Source organism: Octodon degus, unplaced genomic scaffold (assembly GCF_000260255.1).
Source record: "Octodon degus isolate 3935 unplaced genomic scaffold, OctDeg1.0 scaffold00165, whole genome shotgun sequence".
Classification (NCBI taxonomy): domain Eukaryota; kingdom Metazoa; phylum Chordata; class Mammalia; order Rodentia; family Octodontidae; genus Octodon; species Octodon degus.
In genome coordinates, this window is record NW_004524741.1 from 4,416,726 (window position 1) to 4,433,649 (window position 16,924).

Consider the following 16,924-nt stretch of genomic DNA (forward strand, 5'->3'; position numbering starts at 1 on the left):
TAAAAACAATGGGAAAAAGGACAAAAAAAGTTATTAAAAAATAGCATGAGTTTACAGCCAAATTTTTCATGTCCCAAGGCCAAAAAATTACAGATATATATATATTTATATATTTTAATAAAGCTGCCTTTAGATGAAACTACTTATGAACAGAGAAGATAGGAAGTGTCAGTGTAGACAGTAGCTCCTCCTCTTACTAGTCCAGAAGGTGACATGAAGTATTCTTGCTATCCTTTTACTTTTGTGGGGTTTGGGTCATGGCCCTATTCCCCCGGCCCCCATTCTAACATCTACTAGCATTAAGTAGAATAATTTCTGTGGTATTTGCAGTGTCTGTAAGATACTTTGAACATACTCAGCTGTTGTTCCCATGCAAGTTACTGGGTCATTCTGGGGATTGGCTTCTCGTGATGTGACCTTAACAGTCAGCCCTCGTTGGCTTTAAAACATGAAAAATTTGGCTGTAAACTCATGTTATTTTTTAATAACTTTTTTTGTCCTTTTCCCCATTGTTTTTAACTTTTCCCTTCTTTCTTCTTCACTTCCTTCTTTTTTATTGCTCTTTTTGTTTTCTCATTTTTCCTTAACAGGCTGCAGACACTTTGGCTGTGAGGCAAAAAAGGCGAATTTATGATATCACCAATGTTTTAGAAGGAATTGACTTGATTGAAAAAAAGTCAAAAAACAGTATCCAATGGAAGTAAGTTACATGCAGCTCCCTGTTGTATAACTTTCATTTGCTTTGTAGAATTTGATCTTTCTAACATTTGTCTCTCCCAAATCCTGTATTTCAGCCCATAACTATGCCAGGCGTTTCCTTTTTACCCAGGACATACCTTCTGGGCCTGTTCACCCTTTTCATTCCTGTTTCCTTACTCTCACTGCTGTCTAGTTCATGAACTTTTGCATGATTGCATGCTTGTGACAACTAGTTTCTGGGTTTTTGTTTTGCTAGCCAGAACTTCATCAGAATGCCGAAAGACTGTAAACTATTTCACCACATCTCATTCTGTACCACGACACTGCCAGGAGTGACTCTTTTAACATCCTTTTGGCAGCTTTGTCACCAGCATGATAAAACAAAAACAAAAACCTGTACAATATACGAAGAAGTTTTGTAATTTGGTTGTTTTGTCAATAAATTTTCCAAAAAAATATGTTCAGAGCTATGGTATAAGCATTTTAATACTTGATTTTTTAGAAACATGTAAACGTCTATATTTTGACTACATTACTAAGTAAGTTTTAAAGCTTTGGAAATTAGGTGATGTTAACCTAAGTTTGGTACTGGGGATATTAATTTTCGTATGTTTTTAAGAGGCGTAGGTGCTGGATGTAACACTAAAGAAGTTATAGATAGATTAAGATTTCTTAAAGCTGAAATTGAAGATCTAGAACTGAAGGAGAGAGAACTTGACCAGCAGAAATTGTGGCTACAGCAAAGCATCAAAAATGTGATGGATGACTCCATTAATAATAGATATCCTTTTATATACAGTACATACATGTGTAGTTATAGAACATATGCGTATAATGCATTCTTCCAGTCCAAAGGCCAGTTACTTTATTCACATACTTAAAAATTTTTGTAAGTGAACATAACATTTTATAATATCTTTTAATAATTTATACTAGTATCTTAAAAATACCACCATTTTAAGCTGTACAGTTTATCTGTTAACATTTTGTGTTGCACTGAGGGGAAAAAGTTAATTTTTCAGTCTATCCACTGGTAAGATGTATCATGCTATCCAAATTGTGGATATAGGTAAAGCTGTTATTGCTAAGTATAGTATATATGTTTTTTCGATGTATGTGTTTATATATGTGTATGTAGGACTGGTGGTGCCAGGAATTAAACTGCCCCGGCCCTTTTTATTTTGAGTCTCCTTAAGTTGCCAAGCTATCTTGAACTTACGGTCCTTGTACGAGAGCTTCCTTTGTTGCTGGGATTACAGGCATGTACCACCATGCCTACCAGTATTTATTGTGAGACAGGGTCTCAGTATATAGTCCAGGTAGACCTTCAACTTGGTATAGTATATAGTTTCAGCTGACCTCAAACTCAGTATCTTCCTGGCTTAGCTTCCTGAGGCTAGAATTACAGGTGTGTCTTGCCCAAGCCAGAATTATTTTTAAATAATTATGTTCAGTCTTTTGAGGTGGTAAAAACATAATAACTCTTAAGAGTTTTGAAAAATTAATTTTAGGTTTGTTAAACTATGATGCTTTCTGCCTAATATTAAACCAAAGATTGTTCATACCAGAGGGCAGGGGCTTGAGGCTTGTGAGTGTATCATATACTGGGAGAACAACACATTAATGATGTGCCCCATGTGATTTTTACAAACCACTGACCACTTTTTGAAACCACTGTTTCTGTTGATTTGTAACTTTACCTATACTGTAATGGAGACTAAATTTTCTCTTGTACCACCTCTCCTAAATTTTTGACTAATATACATCATACAGTTTTTCATGTTGTCTTGAATTTGGTGAACAAGTTCATGACCTTATTTGCTTTTTATGGATTAGAGCTCTCCTTAACAGTACAAAAATGAGAGTTTTCAAGTCTCACCAGGTGAAGCCCCAAGATTTAAAAAACAACAAAAAACCAAAGCATTGAAGCAAGAGGTCTTGGACTTTTCTGCCCTGCTTTAAAAGATCTCAGATATCCACAATGTATTTTCTATATATTACCATGTTTGGACACATTAAAAAAACCTTTCTGTCTAGGGAAAGACTGAGGATGGCTAGTTTCCAGGTTAGCCAATCTGTAGTAATAAGGATGGCTCAGCCAGGATGTACAAACTGACCACAGCTTTTCCTCTTGTCTGACCCACGTACTCTGGGAGGCAGCAGTTCTCTGCCCTGATTGTCCAACAACTAGGAATCAGCCCTATAGCGCACAACCTGCCAAATTATCCCAAGTAGTCAGCTCTAAAGGTTTCACCTTTTGCTGCCCTGCTGGTCCCAGGGAAATACCAACAAAGGTTTGGCCAAATGTTTTCCTGCCTTTTTTGTCTTCTGCTTCCTAACCACGCCATATTAATCATAGTTTTCCCAAGCCTCTCTAGCACTTTTTCTCCCCATTCTTTTTTTTACAGTACTAGAGATTGACTCCAGGGCCTCTGTAATGAGCTATATCCTGTCTTTTTCTCTACCGTTGAGATAAGGCTCCCTAAATCTCTTAGGCTGGGCTCAGACTTGTAACCTTTCTGCCTTAGCGTCTCAGTGCTGGGCTTACAGGGTTGGGCTATCATTTCTGGCTCTCTCTGGTTAGGGCCATACTTGGTTCATAAAAGAACATAGCAGTGACCAATAAGATTTTCTGTGTGTAGGCTTATTTGACTTCCCTCTACTCCTGCTGCTGGTGTCCTTTCCCCCATCCATTCCCTTTCCCCAGAAATGTAGTTTCTCACCTCTTTCCCAGTCCTCAGATGCCACAGAATTTACAACCACTTCTTTTCAGAACAAAAGATGGGAACTCCTTTTATGGAGCTTTGTCTTTGCCTTTCTTGACTAACAACTAGGTTTTTTTGTTTTATTTTTGCCTGACCAGGTGTGGCAGCCCCTGCATACATTTGGTCACTTTGGCCTTCAAATGTATTACTTGAAATGTGTAGACCTTGATATAAATGCTGTTCCTTAACTGTTATGACAGTACATTTTCCTATGTAACTCATGAAGATGTCTGCAACTGCTTTAACGGTACGTCCTCTTGTACTTTACATTTTTCCTTTGATCACTCAGCTGCAAAGCAATTAAAGATTCCCCATCCACTCTGGCTAAATCATTTTTCAGAAGCTATGCACAGTTTGTCTCACTCTAATGTTGTGTGTTGGTAGGCTTCCTTTGTTTGTTTTCATGGCAGTAACTGCTTTTCATAGCTCTTTACTTCTCCAAGTCCATTGCTAGGCATAAACCCAGTGTGGGAGGCGACAGGCCAGAGAGGAAGGCACATCTGAATGGGATTACGCAATGTTTCTAAGTCACCAAGTGACCAAACTTGAATTAGAACTTGGTTGTCATTAGCACTGTTTATGAAAATAACTATGACAGGTGTGCTGGTCACAAGTAGAAAAAGCAGGACAGTTAGTGAATTTTTTATAATTAGGAAAATTACTTCCAATTCTATTCCATCTTCTGCCCTCATATTTGCCCCTTGAAATGACAATATCTTGTTAATAAATTAAAGTGGTAGACGTGCTTACATAACACAAGTAAAATGAAATTCTGCTTATTAATATTTAATCATGTGTACCTATGAAAAAGATAGCCATATGTATTGTCTCCCTTCAGATCTGCCAAATACTTTATCAAGTGGAATCTGACCTCCCGTGTAAGACTGTATTGGAAATAAGTGTGGACTTACCCGTCTGTTTTGCCATCATAGTTCTTATGCCTTCTAACACAGTTTAGGTAACAATTTATTAATGTACAACTCAAAAATCAACAAAGATTTGCTGTAGAATTTGGCATAAAAAACAAATTAAGGTTAAGATTTTAGTCTCTTATACCTGACTTCTATATTCACAATCATTTAAGTAGTTTAAATTATTTCAAGTAAACTCTTGTGGCACATGCCTATAATCCTAGTGCTTGGGAGGCTGAAAACAGGAGGATCACTACAAGTCCAATCTGTATAGTAAGACCCTGTAGACCCTATACTAAATACATTAAAAAATAAAAATTTTTAAAAAAATCAAGTAAACTCTTATTTGAGGCTAAGATACAAATGAGCTGCATTTGTGAATAAAAACAGAGCTGGCACCGAGTATTATGTTCTAAAAGCTACCAACACACTTAGTATCTCACTTAGCCCTTAGAACACCTATACAGTATGTTACTTGTCCCATTTTATAGGAAGCCAAGGTCATCTTAGCCTAAGATTTAAGCCCAAGCTTCTCACTCCACTGCCTACGCCATTGTCACTGCATTGTGTAATCAGTGGTATTTTTTACTGTTTGACTTTTTTTTTTTTTGGACTAGGTGATACACTTTTGGCCATTCAGGCACCTTCAGGTACACAGCTGGAGGTACCTATTCCGGAAATGGTATGTAGAACATATTTGTGTAAGTAGAAAAAAATGGATGTATAGTCTCAATAGGTACAGACATATTTTCTTGAACTGAACATAAACTAATTTTATGTGAGCAACTTTGAGTTTCTACTTTCATGTTTTATATCTGAAAGCACTGCTATCTGAATTTGGCTGTCTTCACTACTTGGGTAAAATTATATGTAACTAGATCATTAACATTTGTGTAAGTTGTTTTTGTTTTTTTAATTGACTGTTTAAAATAGAGGATATCAGTGAATAATGGTATGGTCAATAATCTTAACAAAAGTTAAAATGATTGCATTTGTAATTAATGTAGAAGTCATGATCAAGGAAAAAAATCAATGTAAACATCCACAATCAGTTGCTTTAAATTAGGTCTCTCAAAAAAACATTTTGACTTACTGCGTCAAAGACATTTATAGATTTTATGCTAGATGTAAAATTTATTAGTTTGGTTTCAGAAGAAACAAGCTAAACCAGTCAACAAAGGGAATAGAAAGCATGACAGCCCCCCGTACACACACCTGTTCTAGAAATTTGTGTTTCAGCATTCGTATTACTGATTCTGAAATTTCACAATATAAATTATTTTTTTGAAATGGAGGCATTTTGTATTTATATCTATGTAGGAAGTCAGCTATCTATATTTGCTGATTGAAAAAACGTTTGACTTGTGAACAGTAAGTAACAGGATGTTGAGGTGACCATATTCACGCTGGCTAACTCCAGAGAATGAAGTTCACACATATGGAGAATAAGCACTGGAATAGGTATTATAAAGCACTGAAAAATAAGATTATATGAGGTAAAAATGCATGGTTGCCAGAACTCTACAACTCACAGTTGTAGCTTGGAGGCTTCCGTATCCCATTCTGCTGTTGTCTTTTAACTTAATGTCTTTATCTTGTTGTATGAATTTAGTCTCTTTTGCCCTGTCTCATTTTTTAACTTTTCAAGGTAGCTAGAAATGTTAATATTTATTCATTTGTTTATACCCAATAAATTTCAAAGGGTCAGAATGGACAAAAGAAATACCAGATCAATTTAAAGAGTCATTCAGGACCTATCCACGTGCTGCTTATAAATAAAGAGTCCAATTCATCTAAGCCTGTGGTTTTCCCCGTCCCCCCACCTGATGACCTCACACAGCCTTCTTCTCAGTCGTCCACTCCAGTGACTCCACAGAAATCCAGCATGCTGGCTCAGAACCCGCCTGAGCAACATGTGCCCGAAAGAAGCCAGAACATCCAGCAGATACCAGCCACAGAAATAGCTTCTGGTGGGTTCAGAGCATTTAAAACAAAACAAAAAAACACAGATGGAAAAATATGACAAGTTGAACAGCTTTTCTGAATGTTAGTTGTGATGATATGTCAGTTTCTATCTGAAACTCTGTTTTCTAACCTTAGTCTAGAGAAAAGTTACTAAATGTAGGAAAACCTTTAACAATCTAGCCTATCTATACCATAATGACTTATACCTTTTTTCTCTATATTCTTTGTGTACTTTTTTGAAGCTTTAATTTTATAAAGTTGGTAAGTGGTCTCAATTTCAGTTATTTAGGATATCTTTTCTAAATTGTTTTATCTATGAAATAATAAATAGCTAAAACACTAAAAATTGAGTATAAAGACATAGGAACCACAACTTTAAAATTTGTAAAACTTTTTGTGGCACCCAGTCTTCTTGGTTCCAGAGCTATCTTTAGCGATTCTTTGATTTCCAAATAAGCAGCGGCATTACAGAGTCTTTCAATGATTTCTGAATAAGTGAATGACTTGTACTAATGTAGGTATCATACTGCAGACAATTAAAATGGAACCATACAGATCTAAATCATTGACGTTTACTTACTAGATATGTCTCATTGCTGTACCTCTGGGAGTTCACAATATTAAAAGTATTAAAACGAAATATATTTAATTGCACATGGGTTACTTTTTAGCTTCTTGTTGCTCGTAGCCTTTTCTACTTAATTTCCTGTTATTTTTATACTGTAGGTCACAGGGATGCATAGTCATCTCACCTTAATTGTATCTGCCTGAGATTACTAAAACAGGCAAGATTTATGTATTTCAGTGTCAACAAAGTTGCTACATTGGCACCCAGAAAGCCTTAAGATGTAATTTCTATATATTGTGAAATAGTAATTTGGGGCATGTTAGAGAAAACCTTAAACAGCTAAGCTAATAACCAGTAATAAGAACCATTTAAACTGTGAGCAGAGAAGTAGAATTTGAGCTGCAATGGGAAGCCCAGGAGTACAACTTTTGGGAAAGGGGACATTTTGGGAAAGCAAGGTAATCAAAAGCTATAAAGATTGAAGATTGGACATAGCTATGAAACTGAACGTTGAGGCTAAAAAAGGGGGGGTTCCAATGGGACTGGAGAAATGATCAGATTTCAGAAATGAATTTAGGCAAAACAACATTTGTTACACAAGAGCTACACAGAGTGAACTGTAGAATGGAAAAATGTTTTAACATAGGATGACTCAAGAATTAATACCACAGACTGAAACATTCTGCTTTGGAAGAATGAGTCTTTTGGTCCACATCTTAAGTTGGGGGATTTAAAAGTAATGATAGGCATGGAGGATTTTGAAAATGATCTTTCTCCAAAGTTCTCATACTTTGTCAGTGAAGCTGATGATGTGACTACCTGTACCACATATAAGTAAAAATGTAACAAAATTTTGTAACATTTTTTTCCAGCAGGATCTATTAGTGGAGATATTATCGATGAGTTAATGTCTTCTGATGGTAAGTAGTTTAAAATTTCACTGCTTTATACATCAGTGTGTTTCTAAAATTTGCAATTTAAAATAAAAAATGTTCTATTTTGTAATTGCTTCACTCTGACTCATGGAGATTTTCCCTTAATACTACTTCATAATGAAACACAAACATCCTTCAGAGCTTGTTTCTCCGTGTTCCCACTTTTATTAAGTATTAGTCATTAACAGCATCATATATGTGTGTGCACATGTACTTTTTTGTGTATAACTTAGAAAACAATGTGAGGCTGGGGAGACAGCTCAGCGGTCTAAGAGCCTACGTGGCAAGCTCAAGGACCCAGATTTGATCCCCAGTACTGCCTGCTGCATTGACCCTGTGCTGAGCAGCCAACAAAACCGGGCGTGGAGGCACATACCTGTAATCCCAGCACTGGGGAGGCTAGGCAGGGGGATCACTGAGTCTGGGCTGTGTGTGTAGCACAACCCTGTACCAAATGAATGAATGAATGAATGAATGAATGAATGAATGAATGAATGAATGATTTTTAAAAAAATTTGGTTAAGGTATTTGAGAGCAGTTTGTTAAATCTCATTACCTGTATATAGACACTGTCTTTAACCTTTACTCTATTTGTTTGCAGTGTTTCCGCTCTTACGGCTTTCTCCTACCCCTGCAGACGACTACAACTTTAATTTAGATGATAATGAAGGAGTTTGTGATCTGTTTGATGTCCAGATACTAAATTATTAGATTCCATGGAAACTTTGGACTGTTATCTACCTCTAACTGCATAACATTTTAGATTTCTTAATAACCTAAGTATTTAAAAATAATGAATGTAACACCTTTTTAGTTCACTGATTCTGAAGTGTTCTTCCCTAATACTACTTTCTTTTTTACTTCACAAAACCTCAACCATAAAAACAAAGGGCTCTGACTGTTTCTGGAGTAAAACAGGCTTAATATCTACCAGCTTCCTCAATCCCCAAGTAATTACATTCTGAGATTTGAACTTCCAATTATGAATCCTTCTGTTTTCTCTTACAAGAGGAAGTTTAAAGTAGACTTGGTCATCGAAAGCAAAAAAGTTGGCCGAGGGCTAACCACCTATTTGCCTTGTATTTTTACTGCCATGAAACTATTTCTGCACCTGTGTCAGTCCAAGGAGACACTCACTGCCACTTGAAATGTGACGGATGTAAATGAGGATGTGTAACTGCTTCAGTGAACAGATTTTGTGAAGTGCCTTCTGTTTTAGCACTTTAAGTTTATCATTTTGTTGACTTCTGACATTCCACTTTCTTTCCTAGAGTACAGGAAAGATCTGTTCATGTAGTTTGTTTTTAAAATGTGCCAATGCTTGTACATTAACAAGATTTTTTTTAAATAAAGTTGTATAAAATACGTATTTCGTTGAATTTGTTTTTTAATTTGATACATCTCTCCACCATATTACAATTGAGCCATTAAATTTGTAGCTTCATCAACATTAACTGGTTCGTTTTCATGATGGGGTTGATTAATCTGAAGGGAGAAAAGTATATTTAAACATTTAATAATAGTACAAAAAACCCATATAATGTTAGCCAATTTAATTTCTTCCAGTCATACTTTGAATAGTAAAATCTTATTCAGACTCAATGTTTTAAGAGTCAGAATATGCTAAACGAAAGCCAAGTACTGATCCATTAGAATCCCATTTCACTGATTTTTCAGTCATCAATATATCAGCCATAACAAAAGCAAATGGTATCTTACCAGCTCTTTCTTACGAGGTTCAAGAGTCAGCCTTTTAGAGAAGTGTGCAAGTTCCTTCTGAATGTTTACAAAAGCTTTATTCATTCTGCGTACTTTTTCATCATTCACAATGTTTATCTGTTAAAAAAAATGAGCCCACAATCTTACAGCCATTAAAGATAAAATGTATTCATCTTTAACTGTTAAACCTAAAAACCTGCAAATTCTCAACTCTATCAAATTATGAGGCCAATTTATACTAAAGCTATTGTCCAAGACAAGGTTTTTAAAACTAACAATTATATGGATATGCCTCATACCTATGCTTAGATGGCATAATAAAGTAAAAATGACCATAATCCTTCCAGGTTACTATGTTAGCATCGATCATCTATAAAATCAGAAACGTGGATCAAATGCTTTCAGTCTCTTTTAATAGCTCTGAATCATTCTTTGGCCTTCTTAAGTCCCTGGTACCCTACGTCTTTTGAATCTGAGAGGCAGAGATGGTGGTTTACATTCACTGCTACTACCAAACAATTTTTTTCAAAGAAATCAACTTTTGTAGATATTATTTTGTGTTTATACAGCATCTTCTTCAAGAACTTTAAATGCCTTACAGGCGTTATGTCCAGCTAATCACCACAGAACCCTGTGTGCTAGGTATACCTCCCATTTTACAAGACAGGAAGACTGGACAATGGTAAGGATAAGTGACTTCCCTAAGGTCATACAGTTAATGAAGCTCACTGCAGAGCCAGGGTCTGAGCACCTAAGCCTCTCAGCTCCCAGCCAAACACCACATAGAGAATCTTTAATGAAAAGCATCTTTAAAAGACGGTATCAGTAGTATGTTAAGAGGTAAGGTCTTTCTACTGCCATCAAAGAAAGAACAATCTCTATTAATGGTTAGAAGCCACAAGACCTGTATAGCACCCCCCCCCCCAACAAACACACTCTTTTCCTTTCTCAGCCTCCTGGCTCTTGTAATTGGTAAAATTTCCAAAACAAACCATGTGACTTATAAGTAGGACTTAATTTACATTGGTACCTTGGTTCACAAACTTCATTCTTTCCACGTTTCTGGTCAAAAACTGAATTAGACAGCTGAATCAAATTCGATGGTTAGGTTAAGTGTTGACCTTAATGGGAAACTATCTTATACCTGCTATGTCCTAGCTGACGTTAAAACTAACTGCTTTACTATACCTTTTTCTCTACAGAAAGCTGTAAAGAAACAATTTTAAATTTCATAATTTGGTATACACTATCAAAATACAAGCACTACTCTGACTTACCCAAAGCTCTTGGTTATGACTTTGCATTGTTGGCAGATCTGCCAGGCTATGTGCAGTATAGAAAGCAACTCTCTTGAGGTTCAAAGAAGCTGTGATCTTAACAAACTTTTCAAAATACGTTTGATATTTAGTACACATACTAAGTATAATTTTCAACCAGTACAGCTGTCTAAGCCCAACTAAATGACCCTATTAAAGATCTGTTTATGGAACATAAGGTGGGCCAGGGAGATAGTTCAGTGGCATAAGTGCCTTCCTGGAACACGAAGTGAAGTCATCCCTTAGGCTAAAAGATACAGTTAATGTTGTACTCATCGTAACCAGAGCAGCCTGGACCACAGCCAAAAAAGCCCAAAGATTACGTTTTGGGGAAGCCCTTTTCCCCCTGACTTTACAAACTGATTATAAAGGCATTCAGAACTTGTGTTTCAGATCTCATTTTGCTAGGAGTTTTAAGAATATATGTAGTGTAAAATGTCTGTAAACCATTGCTGTTGGTATTTTTCCATTCATCAATAAGTTGGATGAGTGTGGCCAAATACACCTTGGAAAAAATAACTGAAAATTACATTAAAAATAACAGTAATCAAGCACTGGATGTTTCTCACCAAAAGGCAGCCTAGTTTTTTTCTTTTAATTCTCTGGCATCTAAAGTGGTATTACTAAAACTTGATAACAAAAATAAAATTAAAAAATGTTTTTTATACCAAACAATTTCTCCTTCAAAACCTTCAGCTGCTTTACACACTATGCATGAGAACATTCTGTCCTCCACTGCTGTCACTCCCCAATGCCATGATTATCTGATTCTTTAGGAAAGGTTTTAAACCTCAGCTCACTAACTTCTTCATGCCTACTTTGATCTCTTGAGGGCCTCATCTCCAGGGGTCTCTGTTAGCTGTCTCAGCCAAGCATGGACTTTCCACAGCATTGCCATTCCTTGTTCATTTAGTTTATGAACAATTACTGCATCTCACTGAAACCTTTTCACACCAATTTGACTATTTTCCATAGCTTTATGTCCCACTTTCCCCCTTAGCCAGCACAGACTTCAGGACTATCATTTAATAGTTACTTCTTTCTTCTTTACACTTTTTTGGCGGAACCGGGGATTGAACTCAGGCCCTTGCGCTTGCCAGGGAAGCGCTTATTCCACTGAGCCATCTCCCAGGCCCCTCTTTACACTCTTCACTAGCTCCTGTCATAACAATTACTTTGTTCCCTTAAGGCATTTATAGTCATAAAACTTATGCATCAAAAAACTTCGCTTATTTGATAAGTTGAAGCTGAAATATCACTTTTCTATGGGTCATAACACAGGTGACTCTACCCATTATTTCAGTTTGAAGACATCCTTAAAGAATGTTACAAGAACCACTTAATCCTGAGCTTTCTTAAAAATTTTGAAATGTAAAACTTCAAATTTTGAATTTCAAGAAACAGTATTTCATCTTTGTTTTGCAGACTTACATTTATTTGTGTTCCAGAATAAAAACGAAGAGAAAAAGAAGTGGTGCTCACTAACATTCCATGTCTTGGCTCTGTTAATAGGTTTTTTCTATGCATTAATAAAGCTGTTAAACTATTTATCATATGCACTTTTATACCTTTGCACTTACACATTTGCATGTAAAATACTTTTCTTCTTACGTTTCAATTTAATAAAGAGGTTATTTTCAACTTGAAAAAAATTTAAAATCCTCGTTTTAGTAAAAAAAGGAAAAAATGGAAACAAAGCTTTTCTAAGTAGGGTTGAAGAAAGGGTAGATCATGAACAGTTACAAATTCCATATAATGAAAATGATTGTTATGTACACATGTACACCTAAAAGCAATAAAAATAATTTTCTTTGAAACAAAAACTTGTAGGAAAGGTTAAATTTGAAGTTAAACAATACTTAAGCTAAACAACAAAATCCAATTATAGAGTAGTTTTATCACTATGCTTTGTGATACTTAATATAACACTCACCTTCTTAAGATTAGTAGTAACTGGTTTTGCTTTGTTTTTGGACTTAAAGTTTTTTTGGCTGGCTATGTGAAATACGTTCTTGGACTTCTGCCCTCTTAATTTATTCTTGGCCATTTTCTAGAAAAGGAAAAAAGATCAATTAAGCTACTCATGTTTAAGAACTATAAAATTAAAAAAAACCCTATAAAATCAGGTTTTTAAAGCAGAGGTAATAAGTCTAAAAAATTACATTTTACTTTTGATTTGTGTGGGTAGGGTGCCTGTATGGGAATTGAACTCAGCCTTTGCACTAAAGTACATCACCAGGCCAATTTCTTTTTCTTTTCTTTCTTTTCTTTTTTCTTTTTTCTTTTTTTTTTTTAAGTTTTAAGACAGGATCTCACTAAATTTGCCTAGGCTAGGTTTAAACTTGGGGCCCTCCTGCCTCAGCCTCCTGAGTGGCTGGAATTATTAGCATATATTTCTACACCTCACCACTCTTGATTATTTTTGAAGTTGCTAAATGTATTATTTCTATTAAAATTTAAAATCTTAGTATTTTGCTGTTGACTACATGGCAGCCAAGAGGCAGAGAGAAAAAGAGGCAGAGAGGAAGGGGCCAGGGGCTAGATACAGCATCCAGCCTCGAGGTCTATGATCCCTCACCTGTAGGGGCTATCTCATTTCCATCCCTCCGAATATCATCAGATTACAACTCCATCAGTGAAGTTAGAGGCACTTACTTCCCAAAGCCCTTCAGCAGCTGGGTGTAGTAACACATGCTTGTAATCCCAGCACATAGGAGACAGGCAGGAAGATCCCCATGAGTTAGGAGGCCAACCTGCACTACAGTGAATTCAAACCTAGTCTCAAGAGATCTTGTTTCCAAACAAAACAAAACCAAAAGCCCCTCTTGAACACAATAAGCTTTTCGGTTGGGGGACACTGCAGATAGCAGTCACAACACTATCACACTTTAGGCACTGCCTCTGTTTCTTCTCATTCCTTTTTACTGTCCTGTGCATCCCATCAAAATCAGCCCTTAATCCTGCACTTAAAAACCCTCCAATTACTTTTATAGCTTCTATATTATCTCCAGGCCAATGGGTCTTACCCCCACAACATAATTTTCTTTGCTTTGTAACTAAACACATTAACTTTATAGCATCTACATTATAAATATCTCCCAAATGTGTTAATGCATGTGAGGAAAAATTCTCATTTTACAAATAAAAACAACTGATTTACAGAAATGAATCTGCCTAGTATCACACAGGATAACCACAAGTGGCATGATTTGAAGCCACAAAAAAGAACAAAAGACACACATTATATGTATATGCAGGATAGTTTGGAAAAAGGAAGGGAAAAAGATGTATTTGTTATATATATATAGGATAGTTTGGATAACTACTGCTAATCTCTGCTAGTCTTTTGAAAGGAGCAATTAACACTTAAAATTTCTTTTTCTTTTTAATTTCTTATAACTTTTTTGTTGCTTTTGTTTTTTAAGCCAATTTTGTAGGTTTATATCTGGTAACCTGCACAACTAATTTGAAGATATCACGCAATTCAATTGTTGAATTCCTATTACTTTGGTTAGCGAAATTTTGTATTGTTGCTAATTCCTTTTATTTTTACTATTATGTAATACTGCTGCCTCTCATGTATCATTAAAAAACCAATTCCAAACAATAGTGAAGTACCGTCTGGTTCAGGCCTGGGTTGCGGCTGCAGCTCCCGGGTCCACTTGTTTGGCAAACTGTGCCCCATGGAACAAATCAGATAGGAGCGTGTCCTACTATTTACTGTATATCCATTCAATTACGTACTGTCGATGGCTCCTTTCCTGTTAAAAGTACGGTGCCCCAAGTCCAAAATATTCACAGCCTCTTTACAGAGCTTGTCGACCCCTTCCTGAAACCACCGCACAGCGGCTCTCCCTCTACACAGTACTAGCCTACCTGTTCTCCGAAGGCATCTTGCGTCTCCTCTTTATGCACACTGTGCTGTCAATGAAATTGATATCCTCCATTTGGCCTCAGAAAACTAAGACAGTGACACGTCTGAACCCCAGCAATACTACTTTTAAAAAAACTGACGCAGTTTTTTTAAATACACAATTACAGAAGCGGAAACATGGAAGCCATTCAAACTAAGCGAAAATCTCTGCAGCAGTAACGAAAATTCAGTCTTCTACCACTCGTTAGCTGCTAAGGGTACACAGCTGATACACTGGAACACACAGGAACACGGACACGCGACAGGTAGCACACTACAAGCAACACTCCTAACCATCCACACATGTCGCAGGCAGCACTCTGCGGGGCCCGGGAAGCTCTGGGCACCCAGCAAGGACCCTGAGGGAGGAACGCTCTTAGTGGGGAGAGGGGCTGGCAGAACTCTCCCGGCAGCGTGGCGAGCTCGATCACGAGCCACACACCCCACACCCGAACGTGCCAAGGGGGCGGCCCCGGCGTTTCGGCTCCGGCCCGGAGGCCCGCGCCCCAGGAGGGTCGGGAGAGGCCGAGCACAGCCGAAAGCGAACCCTCCGGGCCACGGCACCACGCGGCCGGCCCAATTCTGCCTCAGTCCCCGCGAGCCTCACGCCAGCCCACCGAGAAGTTGCCTCAACTTTCACCAAACCTTTGATATCCGCGTGCAGCTGATCCAGCTCCAGAGCACGCCATCTGCAGGCTCACAGCCCAGGAAGTTCCGGAAAGCAGGAGCCAGTCAAATCGGCTCGCGAGCCATAACCTCGCCCTTCGATCTTATCCCGCCCGCGCGGCAGGGTTCCACCCAATCCGCCCGGCCGCTCTGAGAAGCCCCACCCACTGACGGGAGCCCCGCCCCCCAAGTGGAACCTCGCCCACAGAACCAATCCGCCAGCAAGGGCAACACCGCAAGGCAACGCCCACTGAGCTAAGCTCCGCCTCCAGACCGAGTTTCACCCTGTCTGGGCGGAGTGTAGCCCTTAGTCCCGCCTACTGAACGATGTCCCGCCCACCACGCCGAAGTCTGCGCAGCCCGCGCCGGGCGTGCGCCCCGCCCCGCCCACCGAGCGTACTGAAGCGGGGTCCCTCCCATCTGTCGTGATCCCGCCCTTAGGGCCAAAACCGTTTTCCCTGAAACTAAGTGTAGGGACAGGAAAAGCCCTGCTCTTAGCTCCCGTTTCGGCTGAATTGCCGACGTCACCTGGCTTCACGCGAGCTGCCACCAGGTCTTAGTCCCTAGTGAGTCCGCGTGGGGAAAGCCAGCCGGAGCGTTCCTGAGTCTAAACCCCGCGTCGCTGCTCCGCCGAGCGCTCCCGGCAGGTGGCGCTGCGCACCGGGCGCCTCCAGGCTGATGGACTTCCCGCGCACGGTGGCGGCGAGCGAGGAGTGCAATTGCTTTTCTCATTTTAACTTTTTGCTGCAAAAGGCGGGCTTCTGACAGCAGGGCAGGGCAATGCAGGGGCAATATGGAAAATAAAAATAGAACAAGTGCCGAGGAACTTCGGTGAAATTAGAAGAAAGTTTCATGCCTTCCGACGTGTGTATCAGTATTTTTCCCAATCAGGACATTCTGGATTGAGGTGTTTAGAAAACTGAATCCTTTCAGAGGATATCGCCATACTTTTTTACTAAGTTTCTATACTTACGTTTGTTGAAGTCATAAGAAAAGCCAGCTTAAAAAAAAATGTAGGAAAGTTCTGACATTGCTATGCCAGTTTGTGCTTGTGCTGCCAACGAGCACTTAACTGTGATTTATGTTTTACAACATTTCAGCCGGCACTCCACGGAAATAAGGCGATAATCACACTGCCTTTTTGAAAGTGGGGATAATAACGCTTGGATTTTATTAGTTGACAAAGCCCAGATTCCTTCTCCGTTGGCACTTGCCTAAGTACTCTTTACATTGAATGAGCCATACACCTGCTTTCAAAAAGATGACCCACTTTTACACTAAATTGTTTTATTATGATTACACTGATCATAAAAATTAAGGAATATGTTAAGAGGCACAATTACTGTCATAATTGCTGTATGTTTATTCGTATTTTGTGTTCTTTCTAAAGAACAATCTTGTAAAAATTTCCTTAAAAGCTGACATAAAATGTCAGTAATGTGTGGGAGCAAAACCGAAGCTTCAGAA

At 38.2% G+C, this 16,924-nt stretch overlaps 2 protein-coding genes across 3 annotated transcripts; one reads left to right on the forward strand and one right to left on the reverse strand.

Annotated features, from left to right (window-relative positions):
- The first annotated feature begins 577 nt into the window (after window positions 1-577).
- E2f5 (E2F transcription factor 5) lies at window positions 578-9,206 on the forward strand. The gene is made up of 7 exons (XM_004643087.1): window positions 578-700; window positions 1,319-1,480; window positions 3,668-3,711; window positions 4,993-5,057; window positions 6,078-6,345; window positions 7,781-7,828; window positions 8,445-9,206. The coding sequence occupies exons 2-7, from the start codon at window positions 1,458-1,460 to the stop codon at window positions 8,552-8,554; spliced, it is 558 nt and encodes a 185-aa protein (XP_004643144.1). The 5' UTR covers window positions 578-700; window positions 1,319-1,457; the 3' UTR covers window positions 8,555-9,206.
- CUNH8orf59 (chromosome unknown C8orf59 homolog) lies at window positions 9,166-15,544 on the reverse strand. Of its 2 annotated transcripts, none has more exons than XM_004643089.2 (4): window positions 15,437-15,544; window positions 12,812-12,928; window positions 9,563-9,679; window positions 9,166-9,328 (listed from the first exon to the last, which is right to left on the reverse strand). In XM_004643089.2, exons 2-4 carry the CDS (start codon window positions 12,923-12,925, stop codon window positions 9,257-9,259), a joined length of 303 nt encoding a protein of 100 aa, XP_004643146.1. In that variant the 5' UTR covers window positions 12,926-12,928; window positions 15,437-15,544; the 3' UTR covers window positions 9,166-9,256. The 2 variants fall into 2 exon arrangements, with proteins under 2 accessions (XP_004643146.1, XP_023558966.1); XM_023703198.1 differs by having other exon boundaries at window positions 15,446-15,533.
- Between the last annotated feature and the right edge of the window lie 1,380 nt (window positions 15,545-16,924).